General features: G+C 37.4%; 1 protein-coding gene and 2 non-coding genes across 18 annotated transcripts in view; all 3 read left to right on the top strand.

Moving 5' to 3' along the window:
- Positions 1-26,229, top strand: part of PUM1 (pumilio RNA binding family member 1) — a 122,020-nt gene that overhangs the window by 65,914 nt on the left and 29,877 nt on the right. For 7 of the 16 annotated variants that reach the window (XM_057703243.1, XM_057703174.1, XM_057703184.1 and 4 more), the window contains 7 exons: positions 5,034-5,127; positions 6,410-6,526; positions 14,723-14,874; positions 19,291-19,429; positions 20,703-20,846; positions 21,663-21,959; positions 23,040-23,276. In XM_057703243.1, coding sequence (XP_057559226.1) covers positions 5,034-5,127; positions 6,410-6,526; positions 14,723-14,874; positions 19,291-19,429; positions 20,703-20,846; positions 21,663-21,959; positions 23,040-23,276 — 1,180 coding nt within the window. The remainder of the gene's footprint in view (positions 1-5,033; positions 5,128-6,409; positions 6,527-14,722; positions 14,875-19,290; positions 19,430-20,702; positions 20,847-21,662; positions 21,960-23,039; positions 23,277-26,229) is intronic. The other 9 variants (XM_057703251.1, XM_057703205.1, XM_057703198.1 and 6 more) reach the window with 5 other exon arrangements.
- Positions 12,718-12,802, top strand: LOC130843052 (small nucleolar RNA SNORD103/SNORD85). The gene has a single exon (XR_009050694.1). It is a non-coding gene; the product is annotated as a small nucleolar RNA SNORD103/SNORD85 (small nucleolar RNA).
- LOC130843045 (small nucleolar RNA SNORD103/SNORD85) lies at positions 19,547-19,623 on the top strand. The gene has a single exon (XR_009050693.1). It is a non-coding gene; the product is annotated as a small nucleolar RNA SNORD103/SNORD85 (small nucleolar RNA).

The raw sequence follows: 26,229 nt of genomic DNA, 5'->3' as shown, positions 1-26,229 counted from the left end.
CAGGTACAGAGATCTGGGGTTAGGAACCCTTAATTTAGGGTAGTTTGAAATGCTCATTGATATCTTTTTCCTCACTTTACCCTCATTGTCTTTTTTTTTTTTTTTTAATCCAGGGAAACATAGTGAACAGTTCACATGTAAATGTGTTCATACCATTTTTTGTTTTGATGGTTGAGCAATATTCTTTATTTTACTAAATAGCTATGCAATTACCTATATTTACTTAAGTATACTTTAGAAAATTGTTAACTAGATTTCATTATATTACAATCATATGTAACAGAAACCAAAGCCAAGATTAAGTTGGTAATCAGGTAGATTAATCTGGTTACTTGTTGATGTTCTTTATTTAGCGTTCAGTTAATGTGAAAATAACCTAATGATGTGTCACATTGTACAAAATTGTGTACTGATGTACTAAAACTGTAAACTGTTAAGCATGAATTTTTAACAAAGACACAATACTCTGAAAACCCTAGTCAGATGAGAGAGGAAATTGGCATGCATTGCTTCTTAAAGTGTGGTTGTAATTTAAATGTCATTCTTATGAGACCAAGTGTGTGTGTAGTTTTAATATAGGTGTTTAAAATTCTTGGCTTTCTTTTCAGTTGATAAATAAGAGGAAGATTATTCCGTCAGTGTCATGTGTATAGTCACTGTTAAAATGCTGACTTTAGCTAGCAATTAGGTCAGTTGAAACTTATCTTTATTGTTATTTGACTTTGCTGAAATTTTAGAATATGGTTTTTCTCAAAAGATATTAATTTACTTGATGGAAGGATATATTTTACTTTTCTCACCTTATTTAGAAATCATTTATTTTGAAATAAGATTCATCTGCTAAAGAAATATGAATTTTTTTCTTTTTAAAAAATTTGGCAGCATAGTTTGTATGTACCCGTTAAACCAAAGGTCATTGTAATTATTAGTTGATTATTGCAGCTGTTCAAATAACCTGGTCAAAAGTAAACTTTGATCTAGAAGCTTCAAACAGTAGCAAACTTTCACACATTTCATATACTGAGGACTGGCTGCAGGTTATAATTTTTTCGTAAAAATTTATAGCTCCACTATTGATGTAATACTCTTAGTGTTTGAAGGGCTTTTCTCTGTGAATTCTGACAATAGCCCCATGAGGTAGGGCAGCTATTATATGTTTATAGATTTATCTTTTTTACAGTTTACTAGGGCAGAATTTGTTTTTATAGGTAAGATAATTAAGACATCAAGAAGCTTAGAGACTTAACTGAAGATCATATACTACCAGCTATGCAAATATCTTTGTTTTGGTTTCTTGCTCCTAGCTGTTTCCTTTGGACCTAGTACTAGAACCATAAAGCCCTTTGATGTGTGGAGTTGTCTCACCTTCAAATTCAACTGCATTCCTAGTTTTTTCTGCATGGAGTGTATTTTAAAAAGTACTCATCAACAGTGAAAACAGCAGTTGGTGCTCATGAACTCAGTGGAATTTTGACTTTAACACTGACTTGAAAGAGTCTTGTCCTCTGCTTTCTTTGTCCCATCCTGGGCTGCCTTGCTGGGCAAGGAGCTGCAAGAGGTGGCCCACAGAAGGACTGTGTCTTTGTGTAGGAGCACTCTCCTCATTTATCAGAAAGAATATCACATATAAAGGACTTTTAAGTGCTTTTTGTCTTGTTAATACTTAGAACAGCCTTGTGAGTTAGCTAAATCTTTATTGTCCCTGTTAGAAAGAGGAGGAGAGTAAAGCACAGAGAGGTTTTCCTGCCCAGTATTTCACACACACAGTCAGTGGTAGAGCTGAGATGTGAATCCAGGCTTTCTGGCCCCAGAGTCTGTGCTCTTCTCCCATCTCCACTATGTACATTGCCTTAAACTGGTAGGAAGCCAGGCCTGGCAGTACATTTCATTTTGGGGGGAGAAAGGGTAGTCTTTGACATGGGCTAACTGCATATTTAGATATTATTCTTCCAGATTCTGAAAACTCAACGACAGTGTTTTTATGCCAACAATTATTGATAACAATAGTAGTAATAGCGTCTCTTATACGGTGCCAGCTGTATGCCAGTGACTATGTTGGGTGTTTTTGACTGCCCAGAATCATTTCTGGAATATAAACCATGCAGGGTGTCTTTTTTTGTAAGGTCATATAAGTGTTACAGAAGGGAGTTAAACCAGCTTGCTTGTGTGGTTCCCGAATTATGCCTTCAATATTTCTTATTAGGAACCTTGATAAGCTTGAAATAGTTGATATATTTTCCCCTGCATTCAGTTTCTTGAATAGCTTATGAATTCTGCCTAAGTAAATTGTAATAAATAGTGGCACATTTATCATTATACTAACCTTAAAATAAGCATTTCCTCCAAGTTTCACAGTATTGTGTTTTTTAGTTATTTTTGGCTTACTCTGTGAAAGTCATGAAAATGTTGACAGAGTTCAGTGCTTTGTCCAGCAGATGGCGTTTTTATGAGTATTTCAGGATCCTTTGGAATCCATCACTTGCCAGTTACCCAATTTTGTTTTGAATAACCTGTGTTTCCAGTTAACATTGGACCATTTACATAGAGAATGTGCCAGAATTGCTGTAATCTACGCTGTAATCAAATCTGCCTGCTGTCAATGTGTAATTTACTTATGTTAATTGTTTACTGCAAAATTCACTCAAAATAATTGCTTCACTATTTGCGATAATCCCTGAGATACTAATCAACTCTCAAATACAGGCTATATGGGCGCTATTATAGGGCCTATATGTTTTTAGTTAAGAGTAATAGTCCCTGCACTGTGTGGTAACATGATAGTGAGAACCACAAACTAACGTTATGCGGAGTAATTATTTTATTCACACACTATGTATTTATATGTATATTTACAGAAACAGTATACACATGTAATGTTACATGAAATGTTAAAAACATGTGAAGTGAGAATAAGTCATGAATGGTATTGCAGTACTGTTTTTGGTTAAATCAAGATAACATCAAGAGTTATATTCTGAACACACTAGTAGTATCCTTATTTCCCTAGCTTCATGTTGCAGCCCCTAGCTAATAGTAAGTGCTCAAAAATGTTTGTCGAATGAAATGAATTATTTTATTTGCTGCAGGGCCAAGAAAGGTAGAGGGGAAGAGGCTAGCGTGAGCAGTGTCTGAGATGTTAAATATTTATTTCATAAGGTTTTAGACTAGGAAAATTCCAGAGATCCATTCAAGGGACAGTAGATATTTAGTGGAACTATGAGATATTTTCACAACCTTCGAAAAAAAATTTAAACAGCTTTCCACTACTTTGTTTCCTGGCTGCCCCTCTTGTGGGGCAGTGGAGGCAGGGTAGGGGGTGGGGGTGTTGGGGTGGAGGAGTTGAGGGTGCTATTGGTAGGAGTACTACAGAGGCGCTGTCCTTTAGGTGAAACAGAAACCAGCTTGGCAATAATCACAAGCTTGTAGTTACCAAATAGTACTGGTTGGCTCCCTTCCTGGAGTGAACAGTTGTTTTGATGTGTTTGTCAATAGATTTCTGTATTTCTTTTGAATACTTGATATTTAATCAATGCTTATGAAGTAGTACTGTCTTTTTACAAACATCATAATGAAGTTTTTCTTAACCTTTGAAAATAAAAAACTCTATTTTTGAAATCTGTACTACACAGTTACTTTTGACAGTTCATACTGTTTCTTTTTAAAAACCAGAGACTTATTTTACTCTGGTTTTTAGAAAGATGACTATGTAGAAAGAGAAGTAACAGGTGAAGTTGGCCAGTATTTTCAGAATATTCACCTTTAAAAAATTTTTTAAAAAATCAGTCTACCCATACATTTGAGGCATAGAAGTAGCAAATCATGGAATAAAGTCTACCACCTAAGATAATATTAGAAGTTCAGTTGTGTTGATAATTAAGCTAGCTTGTCAGAATGACATTATCTCCTAATGTCTGAGACAATCAGGTCTCTTTATGAGGACATTGTAATTCAAGATCCATGGTGTCTGTTATATATCATCCAGTGATATTAGTGGAATTGTTGAAGAGTGCTGTAGAAAGAGCAGGTAGGTTGAAGGTCCTTTGTAGGGAGGTCCCATCAGTGAATTCACCTAGTCTGATTTCAGTAAATAAAGAAGTCTTTAGTATAACTCCTTGGAAGGAGGCACATTAGGGCAATCCAAAATCAGGACTCCCCTTCCTTTGTACCAGTACTATTTGTGTTAAAATGTATGAACATTTTATTCAGTGCTGGGTTCCTAGTTCCTTGCACAATGCCTAGTGGATTTTGTTTCATAAATATGTGTAGAATGAATGAATGAATGATTGACTTTGTAATAAGAGAGAATCTTGGGATATTCTTATTGTCAAGACCTTTGAACTCTTTTCTTGGGAACTAAGCAGTGTGCTAGGTCTGAGCTCATAATCCAAGTTTTGCTAGTAGCAGCTGTACTTCTATTGTTTTATTTCATACGTATAAAATAATTTGTATTCGAGGGAATGGGAGTCCCCCAGAATTGCACAGTTGTCCATTTCACCCATTATGATAAGCCACTGGTTGAGGAAGGTATCCAATATCATTCCCCCAAGAAGAGGCAGCCAGAGGATGAAATGAATACTTTTCATTTTCCTGTCCAAAATCTGAGTAGGTGAGAATTAATTCGAAGTGTCTATGGGGTTCGCAAAAGAACTGAAGGGAGGTGACAGCACTTGGTGCTTGGTGGTAAGTCATTTGTAGTACACTTGTTTAGTTTTTAAGTTGCTCTGGACTAGGCAGCACCCTCAGACCTGGAATAGCTGTTAGGGCATTTGTATGTTTGTGGTTCAGGGGATGTACAACCTGTGAAGTAGTCAGTACACAGGAACTGGGCACAGCAAGTTGAGGTAAAAGCTAGAGAGGAAAAACGAAGCTATGAAGCATCTTAGATACCAAGGGGATAGAGTAGAACATGAGAACATTTTTGTGTAAAGCATCATGTCTAAACAAGGGTTTATGGAAATTTTTATTCGGAGAGGTTTTAAAATTATTTCATGAGACAGGTTCTCTAACTGCATCATGTCCTTTTTTTCCCTCAGCTGTTCCAAAGACCTAATGCGCTTGCTGTCCAACAGTTGACAGCTGCTCAGCAGCAGCAGTATGCACTGGCGGCCGCACATCAACCCCACATCGGTAAGTCCTTAAGCCGAAAGCTGCCTTATAGGGGTGGCCCCATTTTAGGATGGTGGCTGCTGTGAAACCCAGCAGACTGATTGTCAAAGTCCAGACAGATCCCTCAAAGTACAGTAACTGGCCTCTTACTCTCGTCCAGTTGTCTTTAGCCACATTCTTATTTTTCTAGACCTCAACTAATAAGATTTTTTAGTATCCAGTTCTGCCTCTGCTGCTTCAGGTTAAAGTATTTACTATAGTAGTGACTAGCATCAACTCTGTTGGTTGGTTTGGATAAACTCAAATACAGTAATTTTGTGCTTGTTGGGCCTGTATAGACTATGGCTATATCAACATCACATATTATTAAGTGGCAAGTAGTACCAATAAGCCTATTTTCCAAGTAGCACGTATTGAAAACTTTAAAAAGTATTATCATATAATCACTGGTTTTTAAAGTACAGTGATTTTGCCCCTTTCCTGTTGCACTTGTCAGTGTCTTGATGTGCATATTTTTGTCTTATTGCCTAGACACCCTCCCAAAGTGCTATACAAGTAGAATTTTTTTTTTTTAATAGCATGATTGAATAGATAGAAGATAACCAATCATGGATTGTGGAATACTGTGGAAGAAAAGACTTGCTTCCAACCTAGACATACAGGTGACCCTTGAACAACATGGGTTTGGACTGTGCAGGTCCACTTATATTCAGAATTTTTTCAGTAAATATGTTGTACAGTGTTGCTCTATCCTCGGTTGGTTGAATCGTTGATGATGCAGAATTGTGGCCATGGAGGGCTGTCTTTAAAGTTATACATGAATTTTCAGCTACGTCGGGGTCAGCATCCCAACCCCTCCGTTGTCAAAGGGTCAACCGTGTTAAGTCTAGGCATAAAGGCCTTTGCCTGCATCTGATTTAATTCATACTTATAGATAGTAGTCTTTACAAATATGCATACATTTTCTTTGAGGAAAACTGTTTAAATGGGAATAAATCCTTCTCTCCATCCCATTAAAAAGTTAAATTATTTTTTTAGCCTGTTATAATGTAATTTTGATAATCTTTTAGAAATTGTGCTGAATTAAAAACTGCATAGCAGTTTAAAAAATAGACGACAGATAGATGTCACCATAATCTTTAGTACAGGGATTATTTTATCTTTTTAAAAGTCCTTTTTATTCTCAACCTGTTCTATCTTCTCTTTTTTCTTTTTTTCATCACCTACAGCCTGGAATGATTAGCCAAACCATGTAGGTGTTTGGTAGGGCTGCAGTTTTAGTCAAGTTTGTTTTCACTGACAGGTATGTTTTCAGCAGGTTTAGCTCCCGCTGCGTTTGTCCCCAACCCATACATCATCAGTGCTGCGCCCCCAGGGACGGACCCCTACACAGCTGGATTGGCTGCAGCAGCGACACTAGGTGAGACATTCTGCCACACGAGGGATTTTCTCACCTGCTAAAAAGTCGTTTTGATGGGCACGCATTCTTTATACTCTTTCCCAAATCCATGTCTCCAGTGGACATTTCTCTCCTGATTTCCAGGACCATCTCTCTGCCAGCTAGATAATCTCTGCTTATCTGTATCCTCACACTTGAACACATTTAAAGGCAGGTTACCCAGCTAACTCCTGTATAGTTTGTTTTCTTTTTCTTTTTGCATGGTACAAATGCCTTTAGGCTACTTCCCTTTTAGATTAAGTAATTAATTTTTATTTGACACATAGCTGATTTACAGTGTTGTATTGCTGTATAGATATTTTTGATCCACCAAGCCACCAGTTGCTCATATATACTTCAAGACTTTCTCTTCTTGCTCAGGTCTTCCAACTACTTCTAGTCTGCCATAGTCCAGGTCCTTTTAAACTTTTCCTAGACTTTCACAGCTGTTCTCTCTGTTTTCAATTTTTTTCCTTCTTTCCCCTCCTTCATCCACCTGGATTGCTCAAGAAAACTGTCTATGTCATAAATTTTACCCTTTCATCCTTCTGCTTAAACCCTTCAGTGATTTCTGTCTTACCCACCCTAATATAGCATACTGTGGTTATTGTCAGTATGGCTGGTCATTCCAAACTACTTGGGTGGTGGTGGTGATGGTGGGTTGTTCCTTGGAGTCAGTGTGTCTAAGGAGCTGCCATGACATTCTGAGGATTAGTGAGGATTGGGACCCACTGTGTATAGGGATCGCTCCATGACTATATGGATGTCTCTACGTGGGCACCACTTTCTCCCCCTTCAAATTGGCTATCACTGGCTCATAACGTACATTCTAGCAGTATCAAATTGGTTTTAGTTTGCTACACATACCACACTGGTTTAGGCCTCTGCGTCTTTGGACATTATAGTTTCCATAGTCCTCTAGAGTAAATTCTTTCCCCACTTTTCGCCTGGGAAACTTCTTAGCTGGTATTGTCACCTCTAGAAAGCTTTTCTTTGCTAACCTTTCCATGTTCTTTCTCTTATCACTTTGTATTTATTTGCTTGTATGTGTACATGAGTGTGTTTTTTTTCCTCCCCCTTGAGACTCAACTCTTTCAAAGGCAGACACTTCTGTTATTTGACTGTGTAGCACAGTAGCTGTCAACATGGTGCGGTCATAAGTATATGGTAGACGGAATTCAGTGTTAGGACAGACTTAATGTCTTCCAAAGTAAATACTGTTTTTTAAAATTAATTAATTGATTTGCTGGCTGCATTGGGTCTTTTTTTTTCTTTAAGAACTTTTATTGAGATACATTTGACATACAGTAAACTGCATATATTTAAGGTGTACAATTTGACAGTTTTTTTCTTATTAGTAATGATATATATGGCAATCCCAATCTCCCAGTTCATCTCCCTCCCCACCCCGCCCCGATTTCCCCATTTGGTGTCCATATGCTTGTTCTCTACATCTGTGTCTCTATTCTGCCTTGCAAACCAGTTGATTTGCTGCACAGGGGCTTTCTCTAGTTGTGGTGAGCAGGGCCTCCTCATTGTGGTGGCTTCTCTTGTTTCGGAGCACATGCTCTAGGCATCTGGGCTTCAGTGGTTGCGGCACACAGGGTCAATAGTTGTGGCTCATGGGCTTTAGAGCACAGGCTCAGTAGTTGTGGGGCACAGGCTTAGTTGCTCTGCAGCATGTGGGATCTTCCTGGAGCAGGGCTTGAACCTGTATCCCCTGCATTGGTAGGCGGATTCTTAACCACTGTGCCACCTAGGAAATCCCCAAAGTAAATACTTTTTGGAGACTTATCCCAAGTCATGTTAATTGTGACTAAATATTATTTGTAAGATTTTGTATGTGATTTATAATTATGAACTCAAATGCAGTATAGAATTTCATGTTTTTTTTTGTTTTTTGTAATTATATTAGCATTTTATTTTATTTATTTTTTAGGATTTTTATTGAGATGTAACGGACATACAATAAACTGCATATATTTAAAGTGTATAATTTGATATTTCTTTTCTTATTAGTAATGTATATATGGCAATCCCAATCTCTCAATTCATCCCCCTTACCCCCCACCCCCTTGGTGTCCATATGTTTATTCTCTACATCTTTGTCTCTATTTCTGCCTTGCAAACCAGTTGATCTGTACAATTTTTCTAGATTCTGCATATATGTGTTAATATACGATATTTGTTTTTTTCTTTCTAACTCATTTCACTCTGTATGACAGTCTCTAGGTCCATCCATGTCTCTACAAATGTCCCAATTTCATTGCTTTTTACAGCTGAGTAATATTCCATTGTATATATGTACCACATCTTCTTTATCCATTCATCTGTTGATGGGCATTTAGGTTGCTTTCATAACCTGGCTGTTGTAAATAGTGCTGCAGTGAACATTGGAGTGCATATGTCTTTTTGAATTATGGTTTTCTCTGGGTATATGCCCAGTAGTGGGATTGCTTGTCATATGGTAGTTCCATTTTTAGTTTTTTTTTTTTTTGGGCACACGGGCTTAGTTGCTCCATGGCATGTGGGATCTTCCTGGAGCAGGGATCGAACCCATGTCCTCTGCATTGGCAGGCAGATTCTTAACCACTGCGCCACCTAGGAAGCCCCCCATTTTTAGTTTTTAAGGAACCTTCATACTGTTCTCCATAGTAGCTGTATCAATTTACATTCCCACTGACAGTGTAAAGGGAGTTCCCTTTTCTCCACAGCCTCTCCAGCATTTACTATTTGTAAATTTTCTGATGATGATCATTCTGACTGGTGTGAAGTGATACTTCATTGTAGTTTTGATTTGCATTTCTCTAATAATTAGTGATGTCGAGCAGCTTTTCATGTGCTTCTTGGCATATTGTTTTCTTTAGAATTGTTCACATTTTGGTATGTGTTTTGATGGGAATGTATGTAGTATAATTTCTCTGATCCTGTTGCCTTTAGGGGAAATAGAATCTTTGCAAATCATCATTAATGTTTATTGAACCCTCATTAACTATTTGCCAGTGAGTACTTCTCTTTCATATGAATTGTTGGATTATGGCTTTGTTCACATTAGGAATTTGGAGCTCAGAGAGCTGTCTTGTTTAAGGTCACAGTATGTATTTATTTACCTATTTATTTATTTAGTCTGTAATTTTCCCTCCAACTTCATTGAAATATAATTGACAGACAAAATTGTAATATAGAGTACACAGCATTGATATATTTATGCATTGTGAAAGGATTCCCTCCATTGAGTTAATTAACATAGCCATAACATCCCATATTTACCTTGTTTTATTTCTGCAAAATTTTTGTTTTTATTTAAATTTTTTAATGTATTTTTAAATTGAAGGATAGTTGATTTACAATGTTGTGTTAATTTCTGCTGTATAGCAAAGTAATTCAGTTACACACACACACACACACACACACACACACACACACACACTCTCTCTCTCTCTTTTTTAAAAATTCTTTTCCAGAATGGTTTATCATAGGGTAGTGAATATAGTTCCCTGTGCTGTACAGTAGGACCTTGTTGTTTATTCATTCTATCTGTAATGGTTTGCATCTGTTAATCCCAAACTCCCAGTCCATCCCCCCACCCCTGGCAACCACAAGTCTGTTCTCTATGTTTCTGTTTTGTAGATAGGCTCATTTGTGTTGTATTATAGATTCCACGTATAAGTGATATCATATGGTATTTGTCTTTCTCTTTCTGACTTTTGCTGCTTAGTATGATAATCTCTAGGACCATCCATGGTGCTGCACATAGCATCATCTCATTCTTTTTTATGGCTGAGTAGTATTGCATTGTGTATATGTACCATATTTTCTTTTCCATTCATCTGTTGATGGACATTCAGGTTGTTTCCACCTCTTGGCTCTTTTGAATAGTGCTGTTATGAATATAGGGGTGTATGTATCTTTTTGAATTGTGGTTTTGTCTGGATATATGCCCAGGAGTAGAATTGATGGATCATATGGCAACTCTGTTTTTAGTTTTTTGAGGAACCTCCATACTGTTTTCTGGAGTGGCTGTACCAACTTATACATTCCCACCAACAATGTAGGAGAGTTCCCTTTCCTCCACACTCTCTCCAGCATTTGTTATTTGTAGACATTTTAATGATGGCTATCTGATCAGTATGAGGTGGTACCTCGTTGTTTTGATTTGCATTTCTCTAATAATTAGAGATGTTAAGCATTTTTCCTTGTGCCTGTTTGCTATCTGTATTTCTTCTTTGGAGAAATGTCTCTTTGGGTCTTCTGCCCATTTTTCAGTTGGGTTGTTTGTTTTTTTTGTTGTTGAGTTGTTTGAGCTATTTGTATATTTTGGAAATTAAGCCCTTGTTGGTCACATCATTTGCAAATATTTTTTCCTAGACTGTAGGCTGTCTTTTTGTTTTGTCTATGGCTTCCTTGGCTGTACAAAAGCTTGTAAGTTTGATTAGGTCCCTTTTGCTTGTTTTTGCTTTTATTTCTATTGCCTTGGGAGACTGACCTAAGAAAACATTGGTATGATTTATGTCAGAGAATGTTTTGCCTATGTTTTCTTCTAGGAGTTTTATGGTGTCATGTCTTATATTTAAGTCTTTAAGCCATTTAGAATTTATTTTTGTGTATGGTGTGACTGTGTTCTAACTTCATTGATTTACATGTGACTGTCCAGCTTTCCCAACACCATTTGCTGAAGAGACTGTCTTTTTTCCACTGTATATTTTTGCCTCCTTTGTTGAAGATTAATTGAGTGTAGGTGTGTGGGTTTATGTCTAGGTTCTTTCTTCTCTTCCATTGATCCATATGTCTGTTGTTGTGCCAATATCATGCTGTTTTTTTTTTTTTTTAAGATATTTTATTTTATCTTATTTTATTTTATCTTATCTGTGTTGAGTGTTGTTGTGCATGGGCTTTCTCTAGTTGTGGTGAGTGTGCTGGTTTCTCATTGTAGTGGCTTCTTTTGTTGCAGAGCACAGGCTCTAGGTGCACGGGCTTCAGTAGTTGTGGCACGTGGGCTCAGTAGTTGTGGTGCATTTCAGTAGTAATTGCTCTGTGGCATGTGGGATCCTCCTGGCCCAGGGATTGAACCCATGTCCCCTGCATTGGCAGATGGATTCTTTCTTTTTTTTTTTTAGTCTGTATTTTAAGAAACATGTTTATTTTTTTATTAGAAAACAACTTTTTAAGCTTATGAACTGACTTCTCCATGTGACAAAAGAAGAAATGGTATAATGGATTTAGCATATTCATCATCTTTAGAAACAAACATTTCTTGAGCTGGTGTACATCATATTATTTAATCCCAAAATAATCCTGTGACAAAAAAAATGTCATTATTTCACAAATGAAAAAAATCAAACATTAGAGACGTTAATTTCTGAAGATAACACAGATAGTAGCTGCTAATCAGGGAGGCCATCCTAAGCCTTCTGGGCCTATCCTGGTCCAAATCTGGTGTGCTCTTCACACACCACATTGACATAATCCTGACATTTCACTGCACATTTTGAAGATATTTTCTGAAAAAATGCACATTGATTTTTGTTTTGTTTTGTTTTGTTTTGTGTTTCTTTAAGAACTTTTATTGAGATACAATTGACATATAATACACTGCATATATTTAAAGTGTAGAATTTGATATTTTTTTTCTTTTTAGTGATATATATATATGGCAGTCCCAATCTCCCAATTCATCCCCCTGCCCCGCTTTCCCCACTTGGTGTCCATATGTTGGCCGGTGGATTCTTAACCACTGGCCCGTGGATTCTTAACCACTGCATACCAGGGAAGCCCTACCATGCTGTTTTGATTATTGTATCTTTGTAGTATTGTCTGAAGTTTGGCAGCGTTATGCCTCCTGTTTGTTCTTTTTTCTCAGGATTGCCTTGGCAATTCTGGGTCTTTTATAGTTCCATGTAATTTTTAGGATTATTTGTTCCAGTTCTGTGAAAAATGTCATGGATAATTTGATTGGGATCCGATTAATTCTGTAGATTGCTTTGGGCAGTAGAGGTCACACAATTTAAATGTAGAATTGGGGGGTTTCAGCCAGATCTAGCTCAAAGCCTGTGTGAACACTCCACTGTAGTATACAATATCTGTGTTATCCTGAATTGTCTTCTCTGTACTTTCTTTCCTGTACTCACGTTCCTCTACTTACTTACTATATGTTACTTGAAACAAGGAACTAGTCTTAGGGTTGACACCCTTGTCCTCACTGAGATCATAGTTTGGTGGTGAGAATCTTGTTTTTTTGTACTTATCAGCTGAGCCAGACTGAAAATGACTTAAGTGCTTTCACACAGAGCCAGAAATGTTAACTACCCAAACTGTGAAACTGCGTGTTCTTGTCGACTGTTAATCACACAGGAATTGAAGCATGCATCCTGAGGCGCCAAGCCCAATTAATGATGCACCCTGAGCTATTTTCCTAAACTCTGTCATGAGCCACATGACCAAGGAAAATAGTAGAAATGCCAGTTAAGAAAACTTGACAGACAGTACCAGTGTTTATTGTAACAGCATTCTGTGCACAGTAGAGGTTTGCTTTTGTTGGCTCTTGGGGGAGCCTTGGGACTGTCATTGCAGGTTGCAGCCCAACCTTTCAGAATAGATGTGGCAGCACCCTAACATCTATTACACCCATTTTGCAAGTGAGGAAACTAGGACACAGGTAGAGTCTTCATTGAGTTGTGTTGTTTTTCATTCTTTCTTTAACTGTCCAAGACTTCCCCACTTTATAAACACTAGTCAGCTGAGTTTGGGGGCTCACCACTGTCTTCTACTTGGAGGTATCCTTTTTAGACTATTCAGATGCCTACATGTTTAAAATATTTTAACCCATTTGCTTATTATTAAAAAACAGCTCATTTTGTAACATGGCTTTTCTAAATAGCACCTTTTTTTGGGGGGGGGGGCACCGTTTTGCACTGTGCTTCACAGTGGGCACCTTTATAAACAGAGTTTCTTGATCTTGGCTAAGACCACAGATACAGGAAATACCAAATTGCAAATGTCAGAGTAGTATTGGATAGTGATATAATTTGGCTTATTTGTGTTTTAAAACTTAATGGGGAAACAAAAAACATGTACCAATTTATTTTGACTTAATGAAGTACATGTTTCTATAGGATTGGCTACTATATCAGAATGGATATATTTGAAACAGCTTTATGGAACTTCACTGAAAAATGCAGTAATTATATAATCAGGTTGCAAATATTTGAAAATCTGTGCTTTAACTAAGAAAGTTCTTATTAGAGATGTGTTCCAGCAGGTGTGAGAAACTAGCCTTGAGCCGTTGTCTTAGTTGGCAAATAAGCATTGTAGTTTCCTGCTGCCAGCTTCAGAGAATTCTGTGGTTTAGATTTCTGCCCCACCCAGGTTGCTGACTGCATAGCCCTATCTCTGTTCATGTTCTGTTTGGCAGAGACTGCAGCTGTAGCTTCTTTCCAAAGAGGGTGAACAGATCATTTAGGTTAAAGCAGAATGCTTAGTTTTGTATAGAATACTCAGGTCTGTAAGAAGTTGAGGTGTTATATTTTTTATGTGTTTGTTTTCAGCTTTGACTTAAATTTAAAATTTCATATACCAGTGTCTGAGTGTAGTTGTGTTGAATGCTTTTTGTGACATTAAAAATAGAAATAGGAAAACCAAGCCTCTTAGAATTTGAGCTGTGGAGGTTCCGTGGAGTGTCTGGGCTTTGTTGTCAGACAGTCAGTGGATTTTCATGCTTCTGGAGGTAATGAAACACCAACATCCCTGTCCCTATCAATCACCTCAGGTGCCATCCTTACCACTGACAGCAGGGTACAACTTATTCTTTTGCTGTGTTCCATCACTTTAAGCATACAAACTCTCCATTTATTTCCCTTCTTCTTGACCAAGGCCAATTCCTCCATCTGTTCTTACACCTACCCCTTCCAACTTTTATCTTTATCCATTACACTCCCTTTCACTAGCTTCTTCCTGTAGGCCAGGAGTATATTACTGACCTGAGAAGACTTTGGTGTGGGGATCATGTGTAGTATTTTCTTTTTTTAAAAAATATAGAATTCATGATTAGCTAGAACAAATCAATGTATTAAGTTAATATCTTACAGTAGTGTCTGCTGAGTCAGGTGTTGTCTTTGGAAACTCTGAGATGATTTTTTTTAATAGTCTAAACTTTTCTTACCTTTTTCTTGCTATTTTTAGGCCCGGCTGTAGTCCCTCACCAGTATTACGGAGTTACTCCCTGGGGAGTCTACCCTGCCAGTCTTTTCCAGCAGCAAGCTGCTGCCGCTGCCGCAGCAACAAATTCTGCTAATCAGCAGACCACCCCACAGGCTCAGCAAGGGCAGCAGCAGGTAAATGTAAACAGAATTTACCCCATCTAAGTGTAAATATTAGTTATTGTATATAATTAAAAGGTAATGTTGCTCGTGATAGAGAAACTGTGAATGCTGAGTGAGTGAGTTCCCTTGGATGGTATCTGAGTTAAGACTCTGACTTGACTGCTTTACTGAGTGTCTTTTATGTATCAGGTCCTTGGTCATTGTGACTAGTTGACATCATGGTATTACATATCACGTAATACTGCTTAGAGGATTTTGCAGTTAAGTGTATATAGTTAGCAGGTGGCAAAGTGAGTATTCATACTGATAGTAAAATATTCTTTCTTTGATTTTGTAGTTACTTACTAAGCACCATTGTCAGATCACTTCTGGCTCTCTTAAGTAGTTTGCTACCAAAGGGGAGATACTAGTTCTTCAGATTGCTTATTTATAACATCAGGTTTTTTTTTGAAAAATTGAAATAAGTTGATTTACAATGCCGTATTAGTTTCAGGTGTACAGCAAAGTGATTCAGTTATACATACATATATGTGTATATGTGTGTGTGTGTGTGTATGTGTATATATTCTGTCTCAGATTCTTTCCCATTATAGGTTATTACAAGATATTGCATATAGTTCCCTGTATTATTCAGTAGGTCCTTGTTTATTTTCTATATAGTAACATCTGTTGAATTGGATGTAAATCTTAAACCTTTATATCTCTTTTAACTTAGAATAAGCTTTTTAACCAAGATGAGAAAAGATAGTTAATTGCAATACTAAGTATATTTTTATATTAGGCCATTTTCTCTTGCTTACTAGAATAGCATCTATTTATTGCTGAAAATTGTGGTGAATTGGATTACTTGAAGGGAAAAAAAAATCCCCTAAATCCTTGTGTCAGAAAAAAACCAATATAAATATTTGGTATCTGTCATTGTAGTCTTACTAGTTAATTAATTTCTTGTAAAATTAGGATTATTCTGTCCCCATGGCTTTGCATCTTGTTGTTATACTCTTCCATGTTATTTAATGTTTTTAAATCCATCAAAGAGTATCTCATTCTTCATTTTGACCAGTCCATTATTATTTATGTTATGTTTATATAACTATTGCTAAGTTATAGCTATAACTTAAGCAATATTTGGTGTTATAAATAAGATTAATATTCTTTGCATAAGTCCATGATTATTTCCATGGACTAAAGTCCTAGAAATGGAGTTTTTTCTGAGCAAATACAATGAGCATTCAGACTTTTGATAAGCATTGTCAGATTAAAGCCGGCCTTTGGGGAAGAACACCATGCTTATATGTGCACATGTGATAATGCTACAAGCAAGACTCTTCTGCTTTTTATCAGTTTCACTAAGAGAGTGTATGTTTAATTCTTTTAGATTTTACAAGTTTTTAGGAAAAACACAGGTCTTAAAATTCTAGCTAGTTTATTCTGGGTCAGTATTTTTATAGTAAGATAATTTTTTGGACGTTAATTCACGATTTTCTTTTCAGTAGATACAATTCTAGTACCGCATGCATAGGGATTTCAGCAGATAATTTTACAGAATGGGTGGTCCCTGTGAATAAATTTTTTAATAGCTACTCTTTGTGGATAGTTGGTATTTATCGAGTGATCATCTTTGTGTTTAAATGGCTGCCAAATCATGGATTTGGAAGACTGAAGTAATTGCTGTGTTTTAAAATTTGCTCTAATAGAGTGATTAGGAAAAATAATAGTAAGTACTCCTTATTGAAAGCTTTTTGTTTAAAGCTAAGTGCTCTACCTATAATTTCTTTTATTCTAATTCTAGTAAGTAGATTATATGACTTCCCAGCGTAAGATTGAGGAAATGGATCCTTTGTGTGCCCAAGGATCACACACCTATTAAATTGTTAAGATTTGAACCCAAGTCTGTAAGTTCACAACTTGTTATGTTTTCTGACCATATTGTGATATCTAGAGTGATAGAAAGCCTGAGATCTGGTCTTTGTTCTACCACTAACTGGTTGTACTAGGGCAAGATGCATGACTTCTCTGAATATATCTGTAGCTATAAAATGGGTATGATAATCATGTACATTATTTCAGTTTTGTGTCATCCACAATAACAACCCTGCTATGAGAAAGTAATTAACATCACTTTTTAACAAGTAGCCATATTTTAGTTCCATTGTTATTTTTGCCAGTTTCTGGCCTCAGGTGGTTTAAGAAAATATGATTTTCTTGGTGAACTTTTTGGTCATAGTCATTGAAATGAGAGGTTCTTTTTAAACTTTGCTTTCAGCCTTTTGGCCTTTACCTTTTATCAGAAAGCATTTGTTATGTTCTAGGCATGCTAACTCTTCCAAATGTAATTGCTGGAACTTTCAGTAGAATCAGTGAAAGTTCACCCAGCTACTGTATCTTCCTTCTGATTTCTTTTTCATTCTTTTTGAAGGTTCCTTTGACACCTGATAAAAATGTTTATTATTTTCTATTTCAAAATGTTTGTTAAAGAAAAAATCATGGATATTAGGTTGAACCCAGGCACAGGTGGTAAACTTGGTGGTGGCTTGGTGCTGGATATTGCATTTTGAGAGAGAATAGTTTAGAATGGCTTCTGAACTTTCTAGATTAGGGGAGACTGTATAGATGATGATTCTGCGAAGCATGGTGAACTATTGAAGGATGAATGATTATTAATGAAAATATCTCCATGGAGCACCTACTTGCTTATTAAATTTTAAATGCTGTGTTTAAATCAGTACCTGTGAAAAGGAATTTGAATTTAACACCTTTTGCATCATGAAGATAGGTAGTAAACTACCTCACAGAATAGTGTTGAACTAACTCATATGATAGTGTTTTACAAGTAGATATTCAGTCGTTTTTTTTTTTATTTTATTAGATGTAAAATGTTACTTGTGGAGTGTTACATATTTGTTTCCATGAAGTTCAGGCTTGACATTTATTTATGAAATTAAAATATGAATATTGGCAGCTGACTTAAGAACTTTGATTTATCGTCAGGAGTACCACATCGATTTCTGGAGAGTTGACAAAAAGGAAACACATTGCTCTCCTCATTGTAAAACAGGACTCAGTAATAGATTGAAGCACTCCTTTTGTTGTAAAATCCATTAGATTCTTTTGTCCACAAACAGAAATAAATTGCCTAATATTTTGATAGGAATTAACTATTGGTTATTGATTATCTCCTGGTTACTAGGTATTGTGCCTTGCAGACATTCATTCTTAATACTTCCTGCAAATCTTTGTGATCAGCTGTTACTCTCACTACTTTTACAGATAAGGAAATAAGAAAGTTTGGGAAAATTAAGTGTCTACACATCTCTTCTTGCCAGTATGGACAGTGTTGTTCATTTTAAATACTCATTTACTAAATATCTGACAGTGGTGTATTTCTTTTACTTTTTTTACCAAATGGTACCAAGAAAAATCTGTGCACGGGTTCTTGATTACATGTGTAACTTTTATAAGTAGCAGAGCGATAATGAAAATGATCTGATAAGAACTTTTCCTTTGAAAACATTGCAAGATGCATAAACTTTGGTAAATTTAGTCTTGGTATTGGGTTTTGCATTTTTACTTACTGGCATATATAGATCTTTTGGAATAGATTCTTCAGCGCATTCAGAACAAGCATGGTGGCCAGCATCTTAATATCTGTGTTTCATTAATAAAGAGAAAAGTAGATCCTTTATCACAGTGGCAGAACTAGTATTCTGCACTGAAATGTCAGTGTTCTTGACTAATACTCATACCCATTTAGATTGCTGTGTGTGTTTGTGGAATTTATGAAAAGAAAAATAGAAACGGTTGGGTCAGAAGCTTTCTAAATCAAACCTGTTGATTTAATTTGGGGCCATTTGGGCCCTTATAAATGGGAATAGTCTTATAGGGTAGAGAGAAAATGTTCCCACATTCCATAAAGAAAATATAGTGGTTTTGTGTGTGTGTGTTTTGATACAGGTATTCCAGCTTAATGATGTGGGTAAAGCCTTGTTTGTCATATCTGAACCCTTCCTCCATGCCATCATAATCTTTTTTTTTACCTACCTTTGGATTATTATAGATTTACTGTCTAGCTCTCATTTGCTGGAATAAAGGCTCCAATTGTGCAGGAGCTTTGTCTTGTTCATTGCTTTATCCCCAGTATCTGCCAGATGTTATGTGTTAAGTATTTGGTTAGTGAAAGAATTATCACTTTTATATGCTTTTGGCTTCTTGTAAAGGTAGTATATTTAAACTAAGAATGGTAGAATGAAATTTCACTATATGAAATGCTGCTAATTGATTTTTTTTATCCTAACAGGCATGCCACATAAAACCATTATCAGAAAAATGGTTTACAGCCATCAATTTTTACAGTTGATCCAACTTAAGCATGTGGTGGTTCTTAGATGTGTCCAATGAAAAGAAAGTAGTTGATTTATTTCTGTCTCCCAGGTTCTCCGTGGAGGAGCCAGCCAGCGTCCTTTGACCCCAAATCAGAACCAGCAGGGACAGCAAGCAGATCCACTAGTGGCAGCTGCAGCAGTGAATTCTGCCCTTGCTTTTGGACAAGGACTGGCTGCAGGCATGCCGGGTGAGCCTGCGTTGTTACTCCTCATCATTTGAGGGGGAAAAAGTCTGCTTATTGGGGGGGGATTCAGAGGAGAATGGGCAGTACTTCTGGCTTGCTTAGGCTTGTCATCATTTGGGAACTGGCGAGGATGACATACACTTGCCCTCACTTAGACTGTAGTTCGTTGATGAGAGCACCTAGCGTTCTGAGCCAGTCTTATATGGTGGCAATTGGTGAACCTCCACACATAGCTTGGAGTATGCTGTTTACCTCTGGTGATGATCTGTTTTCTCCCAGTGTTAAGAATGGAAGGAGCGGCCAGGCTGCATCAGCATCACTCCAAGGCTGATGTCTGAACAGTATTATTAGGAAAACATTCCTAGTACTCCTTGACAGTGTCCTCTTTTCATTTCTAGGATTTCTACTGAACTAGCAGTAGAGGTGCTTTGTAGCTGTCTACGTATGATTGATATATTTCCTGAATATATGTTATTCTTAGCTGACTGTCTCCTGGTCTTATTCTTTGCATGAATTGCATGTAATTTGAGGTTCTTCCTTGGAAACAGGTCCTTCTGAGACCTCAGTATAAGTTTATGGATTCTTACTGACCATGGCACGTGGCTAAACCATTGATCTATTTAGGAATTCTCTGAGTACCTTGAACTTGCATCATGCATGTTGTTAATTACTAAGCATTTATGTTTTATTAAGAAGTCACCTGTAATTTCTCTTATGGCTCAGTAGGATTTGAAGATTCCATCTCATAGAGTATTGAAAGATCCTGTTAATTGAAGCCTGTCTAGGTTTTCCTTGCTAATTTGCAGGATATTTGTGCTTAGATTATGTAGTATGAAAGTGCTTTGATTGTTGGAATCATTTGTACCCACTGTTACTTGTGTAGTCAAGAAAACATAAAAAAAATTGTCAGTGTATGGTTGCTGGTGATAACCGTGGTTCGTACTTTGAAGAGCATAGGTATTCCCTATCCCACCAAACTTTCTAGCACTTGGTGGATAATAAATAACACTACCCCTTAGTGCTAGGTAGCATACTACATCTTTTACACTCATCTTTTAATCTTCACAAGAACTTTGTGAGTCAGGTATTACTGTTATCCTCATGAGGATACCCAGAGAGTCAGGGTTGTATAGCTGTCTTGAGTGGTGAAGCCAGGATATAAATCTAGGTCTTTCTGTCCATGCTGCTGAGTTTGCATCTATCAGTACAGTACACTGGTGCTCAGGAGACATTTTTTAGTTTCATATAAACTTATCTGTTGGCTTAATATCCTCAGGTTATCCAGTCTTGGCTCCTGCTGCTTACTATGACCAGACCGGTGCCCTCGTGGTGAACGCAGGGGCGAGAAATGGTCTCGGAGCTCCTGTTCGACTCGTAGCTCCTGCCCCGGTCATCATTAGTTCCTCAGCCGCACAAGCAGGTGAGCTTATGTCTTAGTGGACTCTCTCAGATCTAAAAGGGGGCAGTGGACAGTATTCTTAAACTATGTTGAAATACGCTCTTTTTGACAGTTGGTGTAGGAATTCTGCCCTATAATTTTTCAAAGAGAGAATCAGAAGCAGCAAGTGACCTCAATAGATTCTGATTCTGTTGACAGCATGTACCAGCTGGTTAGCAGCAAGGACCTGCTCTACTGTGAGCATAGGAAGTTGGATTACTCATACAAAATGGCACTGTTGGCAGAAGTCCCAGACTAATTTCACAGAAATTTATATCGTTATTTTAAGATGATGTGGTATTTGTTTTTGTTTTATGCTTGGGGGGGGCAATCGGTTTTTATTTTAAGTCACATATATTATAAATTTGGAAACAACAGTGGGAACATCTAGGGGAGAGCAACGTGCTCAGGTGTCCTAGGAATTTGAGGGACTTAAGTATATGGTTCTGGAAAAAATGTCCTTAATGTAGATATTTGTAGAACTTGAGACTTTAGGAAGTAGTTGTATTTGAAATGAATTCTTTTGATATCCAATCTAGTTTAAACTATAGACTCTTTAAAGTTGCCAATACAATGAACTTGGCTCTAGTGGTATTTTGACTTTGAATTGAAAGTAGAAGTAGAAAATAGAAGCTTCAGATGAAGGGATCAAAGACAGATTTGTATGGTTCTTTACAAGGTTTGTGTCTGCTTTGAAAAGATATGGCAGCATTAAAAGGTTTTCAGAAGGATAACAATGTAGTTTGGAAATGTGGCCAATCTCTTTCATAGCCAAATGGTTTGCTTTCTTCTACATAGCTGTTGCAGCGGCTGCAGCTTCAGCAAATGGAGCAGCCGGTGGTCTTGCTGGAACAACAAATGGACCATTTCGCCCTTTAGGAACTCAGCAGCCTCAGCCCCAGCCCCAGCAGCAGCCCAGTAACAACCTGGCATCCAGCTCTTTCTACGGCAACAACTCTCTGAGCAGCAATTCACAGAGCAGCTCCCTCTTCTCCCAGGGCTCTGCCCAGCCTGCCAACACATCCTTGGGATTTGGAAGTAGCAGTTCTCTCGGCGCCACCCTGGGATCGGCCCTTGGAGGGTTTGGAACAGCAGGTAGAAATCAGACTGATGTGCTGTTGAAATTGAATTTTAATTGTTTTTACAATCTTTATGGAACACTGACAATGCATGGAACCCTGGACAGATACCACAGGCAGATCTGGACTGAGCCCCGTGGGAACCCAGCTGTTCCACATGTCTTTGAGATAATGGACTATTCAAATCAAGTTATGCATTTGGGGGCTATTTCATGTTTACACTCATGTTGCTACCTATTTATACTCTCAAAGTCAGTTTGTTTCAAGGATTAGAAAATCTGGGGAGATTTTTGCAGGCATTGGGAAGAATGTGGAGGGAAGTATACAAGCGTGGATGTTAAAAGCCAAGGGAGAAGGACATAGCAAAGGTCGCAGGGTAGTGTACTCCGCAGGATGCAGGCCTTGAAGAGTCATGAGTCTTCTCTAGTCTTTTGAGAAGAATTAAGGTGGCTATTATGGAAAAGTGGGAGGAAGGAAATTAGACTAAGATATTTTAAATGTTTTGTTGGGAGAGAAAAGCAGGAAAGTAGCAAGGTAAACAGTGGGATAATTGCAGTGTTTGTAAACAATGTGATCTCAAAACAGAAGGGTTTATTTGAGAGAAAGTATCTTAAATTGGAGTTGGGGGCTAGTAATAACTCTTGATTGAACCCTTTGAGAAACCAGGCTTTCATATATAAGTCTTGTGTAGTGGGGCAGTACCCCACTCACAAATCTTTTTCCTACTCCATTTTTCTACTAGAACCTTTGGGTTGATGAAAGGCATTCTTTCTAGCCCATTTTCTTTCACCTTTCCCTTAACTTATGTGGTCATCAGAGGATTTTAACCCACCCCCACCCGCATAATATGAGACACAAAAGGAAGGAGAATTTAGCATACGTGTGATGGTTTGATAAAGAGTTTCGTGTTAACCTGAGCCATGTCCTCTTTATTACTTTACCTGCCCCTAGAACTGCCACATGAACAGTTAGGCTGTCTCTGCTGACAAATTTGCGGTGGTAAGGAGTCTGGATCAAAGTGTTAGGAACAGGTCACTGGGCTTGTTCTTCAAAGAACAGGCCTGTTCTTATCTGCATTGTTTTAATTCCATTTTAGTTGCAAACTCCAACACTGGCAGTGGCTCCCGCCGTGACTCCCTGACTGGCAGCAGTGACCTTTATAAGAGGACATCGAGCAGCTTGACCCCCATTGGACACAGTTTTTATAACGGCCTTAGCTTTTCCTCCTCTCCTGGACCCGTGGGCATGCCTCTCCCTAGTCAGGGACCAGGACATTCACAGACACCACCTCCTTCCCTCTCTTCACATGGATCCTCTTCAAGCTTAAACCTGGGTAAGAACCATTACTCTAACACCACCTTGAACTCTAGAAATCTCTTGCCACTGATGACATTAGAAGTACTTTGCGTAAGCAAAGGACAGTCCCTTTATCTTAGACATGTCCTGGGTGTTCTGTGCCGTCCTGAAGTACCTCATGTTATTTAGACTGTACCTAGATAGCGCAGCAGTTTGGAATTCATTCAAGTGTGGGCTCATCCCCTGTATATTCACTTCAGCCTTAGTATGAACATCTTTGGCTGTTCTTTGGCTACATGTGAGAGTCTTTCAGTGTAAACACAGTACAGATCCATTTTAAGTAAAGCTGGAAAATAGAGAGAAAGAGTGTATTAACCTAGTATCACCACTGAAATATCACCGCAATTAATACTTAGCCTTGTTTTTTAGACTCCCCTCCGTCCCCCATATATATATTAAATATCTTACTTTCTCACATAAAGCATTTTGTTTTAAAAATTTTGTTATATTCTTTAAAAAATATTTGTATATACATTCTTAAACTACATAATATGCTAATTAATGAGTATAGATGTATATTTCCCAATTATATGTTTAGCTTGTTATATGTATGGGGTTTAAAAAAATGTTACCATTTAGATCTTGGAAAATGAGGAGGGAAAAGAGGATCCTAAGCAGTCAGCTATAAGAATGAAAAGAAACTTGTATTAACAATTTGGGTGGCAAATCCTTAAATCTTCCAAGAGATGGGAGATGGTACATGCTCCCTTCCTCTAGTTATTTATCAAGTTTGAATCTTGAAGTACTGATTTATTTCTTAGATGGGGAAAGTGGAGGCATAGAAGTACGGTGACCATATGATTTATCATGCAACCTAGGACACTTTTGAGAGTGAATGGGGGTGCTGTTAATAATTACTCTGTGATGACAGGCCTGAATCAGGACTCTCCTGGGAAATATATATGGCAACTTTTTTAGAAGATTCTGATTTTTAAATCTTCTTTTATTATCATTTTAAAATTAAAGCTTTATTTTTTAGAGCAGTTTTAGGCTCATAGCAAAATTGAGAGGAGAGTATGGAGATTTCCTTTATACCCTCTGACCCACACATGCATAGCTTCTCACATTATCAGCATCCCCCACCAGAGTGGTACCTTTGTTACAATTGATGAACCTACACTGACACATCATTATCATCCAAAGCCCATAGTTTACATGGAACTTTTATTGTTTTTACCCAGCGAGATTAAAACTGGCCTTATGGACTCAGAAATGAGGACTGACTAAAAATGAATAGTGTACTTTTATTTGGAAAGACAAAGACTGGGAAATGAGTATAAAAATGAAAAACAGCCTTAAAGGGGATAGGATAATATAGTTATTATTCTAGAACTAAGAGGGCTATCTCTGAGTTTCAGAGATGAGTTTTAAGGCAAAATTATGTATGCATATATGTACATAGATGTGTGAGTGTGTGTGTGTGTGTATCCTGAGAGTTCACACGAGAAGAACTATAGTTGTAAAACTCACTGTCTCATGTTATATATGGACGTTACTTTAGAAAAGTTGCAGGGACATTCTAGATTGGTAAATACATATTGGATAGGTAGGGAATAGGGTATATTGCACAACAGTGTTTCCTTGTGACAGGATGCCTGGCTTTAAAGAATGAGGGTTGATACAAACTTACAAGGGAGGAGATGAAAGTCCCAGTTTAGTATGTAGATGGAAGGTACTAACATTTATTGAATCGTTATTACCAGCTACTATTAACGGTTTTGGGTGCTGTACATACCACTCTGGAAGATAAGTTCTTATATCCATGATGTAGAGGTGAGGAAACTGACTTAAATATCTTGCCTAGGTCTTCTCTTATCTGAACAGATTTAGAGTCAAGCCTTTTTGACTCCAAAGCATGCAGTGTCAGTGTCTATCCTGTACATAATGTGCCCAGGCTATCTTTTAAACCAGTGCGTTATCAGATCCAGAAATGTTGCCTTTTAATTCCTTGGTTTAAACATTTGAACTGTGTCAGCATATACTGAGTAGTAAACAAATTAAATCTGCAAAAAATTTTTTTGTAAAGAGCCAGATAGTGCTATTTTAGGTTTGCAGGTCAAATGGTCTCTGAGTCAGCATTCAAACTCTGCTGTAGAAGTGTGAAAGCAGCCACAGGCAAAATGTAAATGAATGTGCAGCTCTCTTTCAATAAAACTTTATTTACAAAAATAGGTGGTAGGCCAGATTTGTCCTGTGGACTGTATCAACCTCTGAATTGAAATGCTATGGCTCTTGGTATTTGAAAATGGAGCTGGAAACATTACTTGCATGCATGGTGCCTTTCCTCTTTCCAATATATCAGCAATTTAATAAAATACTTCCTTCTCCTTAATTTGTTTCCCCTGTGGAGAAGGAACTAACTATTGGTGCGAGTTATTTCTTATTTTAATGACTCTTGCTGTCTGCCTAGTTTTATTTTTAACATACCTTCCCTTTAAAAATTTTTTACTTTGGCTAAGTACTTTAGATGTATGTATTTCCATTGGACTTCCATTGCTGCATGTACCAAGTTAATCATACATGCCATCCTTGAGGAACTTTGTGTGTCGATTGGTAGTGCTTTGCCTCAGCTCAGTCTGTTTCCTTGAGAAAAGGGTTCGTGTATGCTTTAGTCTTAACCATTACAAAGTGATCACCACTATAAGTCACCAAGGAAACATTTCTTTACCAAATATACATTGTGCCATTCCTAATATAGCTTCTACTGTTAATACTACACTGCTGCCACCAGCTATCAGTTCTTGGATCACTAACAACCATACTAAGTAAGCATTCATTCATTGTGTTCATTCATTGTGTTAAATACTCAAATAACTCTACACAGGGAAACTTAATCTCATCATGGCTTCATGACTTTCATGATACCCCATAGCTAGTAAGTGTTTTGAGTGCACCCTCCAGACTATATCTCCATTATCCCAGTGTGGATC

Source organism: Hippopotamus amphibius, chromosome 1 (assembly GCF_030028045.1).
Source record: "Hippopotamus amphibius kiboko isolate mHipAmp2 chromosome 1, mHipAmp2.hap2, whole genome shotgun sequence".
Lineage (NCBI taxonomy): Eukaryota > Metazoa > Chordata > Mammalia > Artiodactyla > Hippopotamidae > Hippopotamus > Hippopotamus amphibius.
This window is presented reverse-complemented; position numbering and strand designations above follow the sequence as displayed.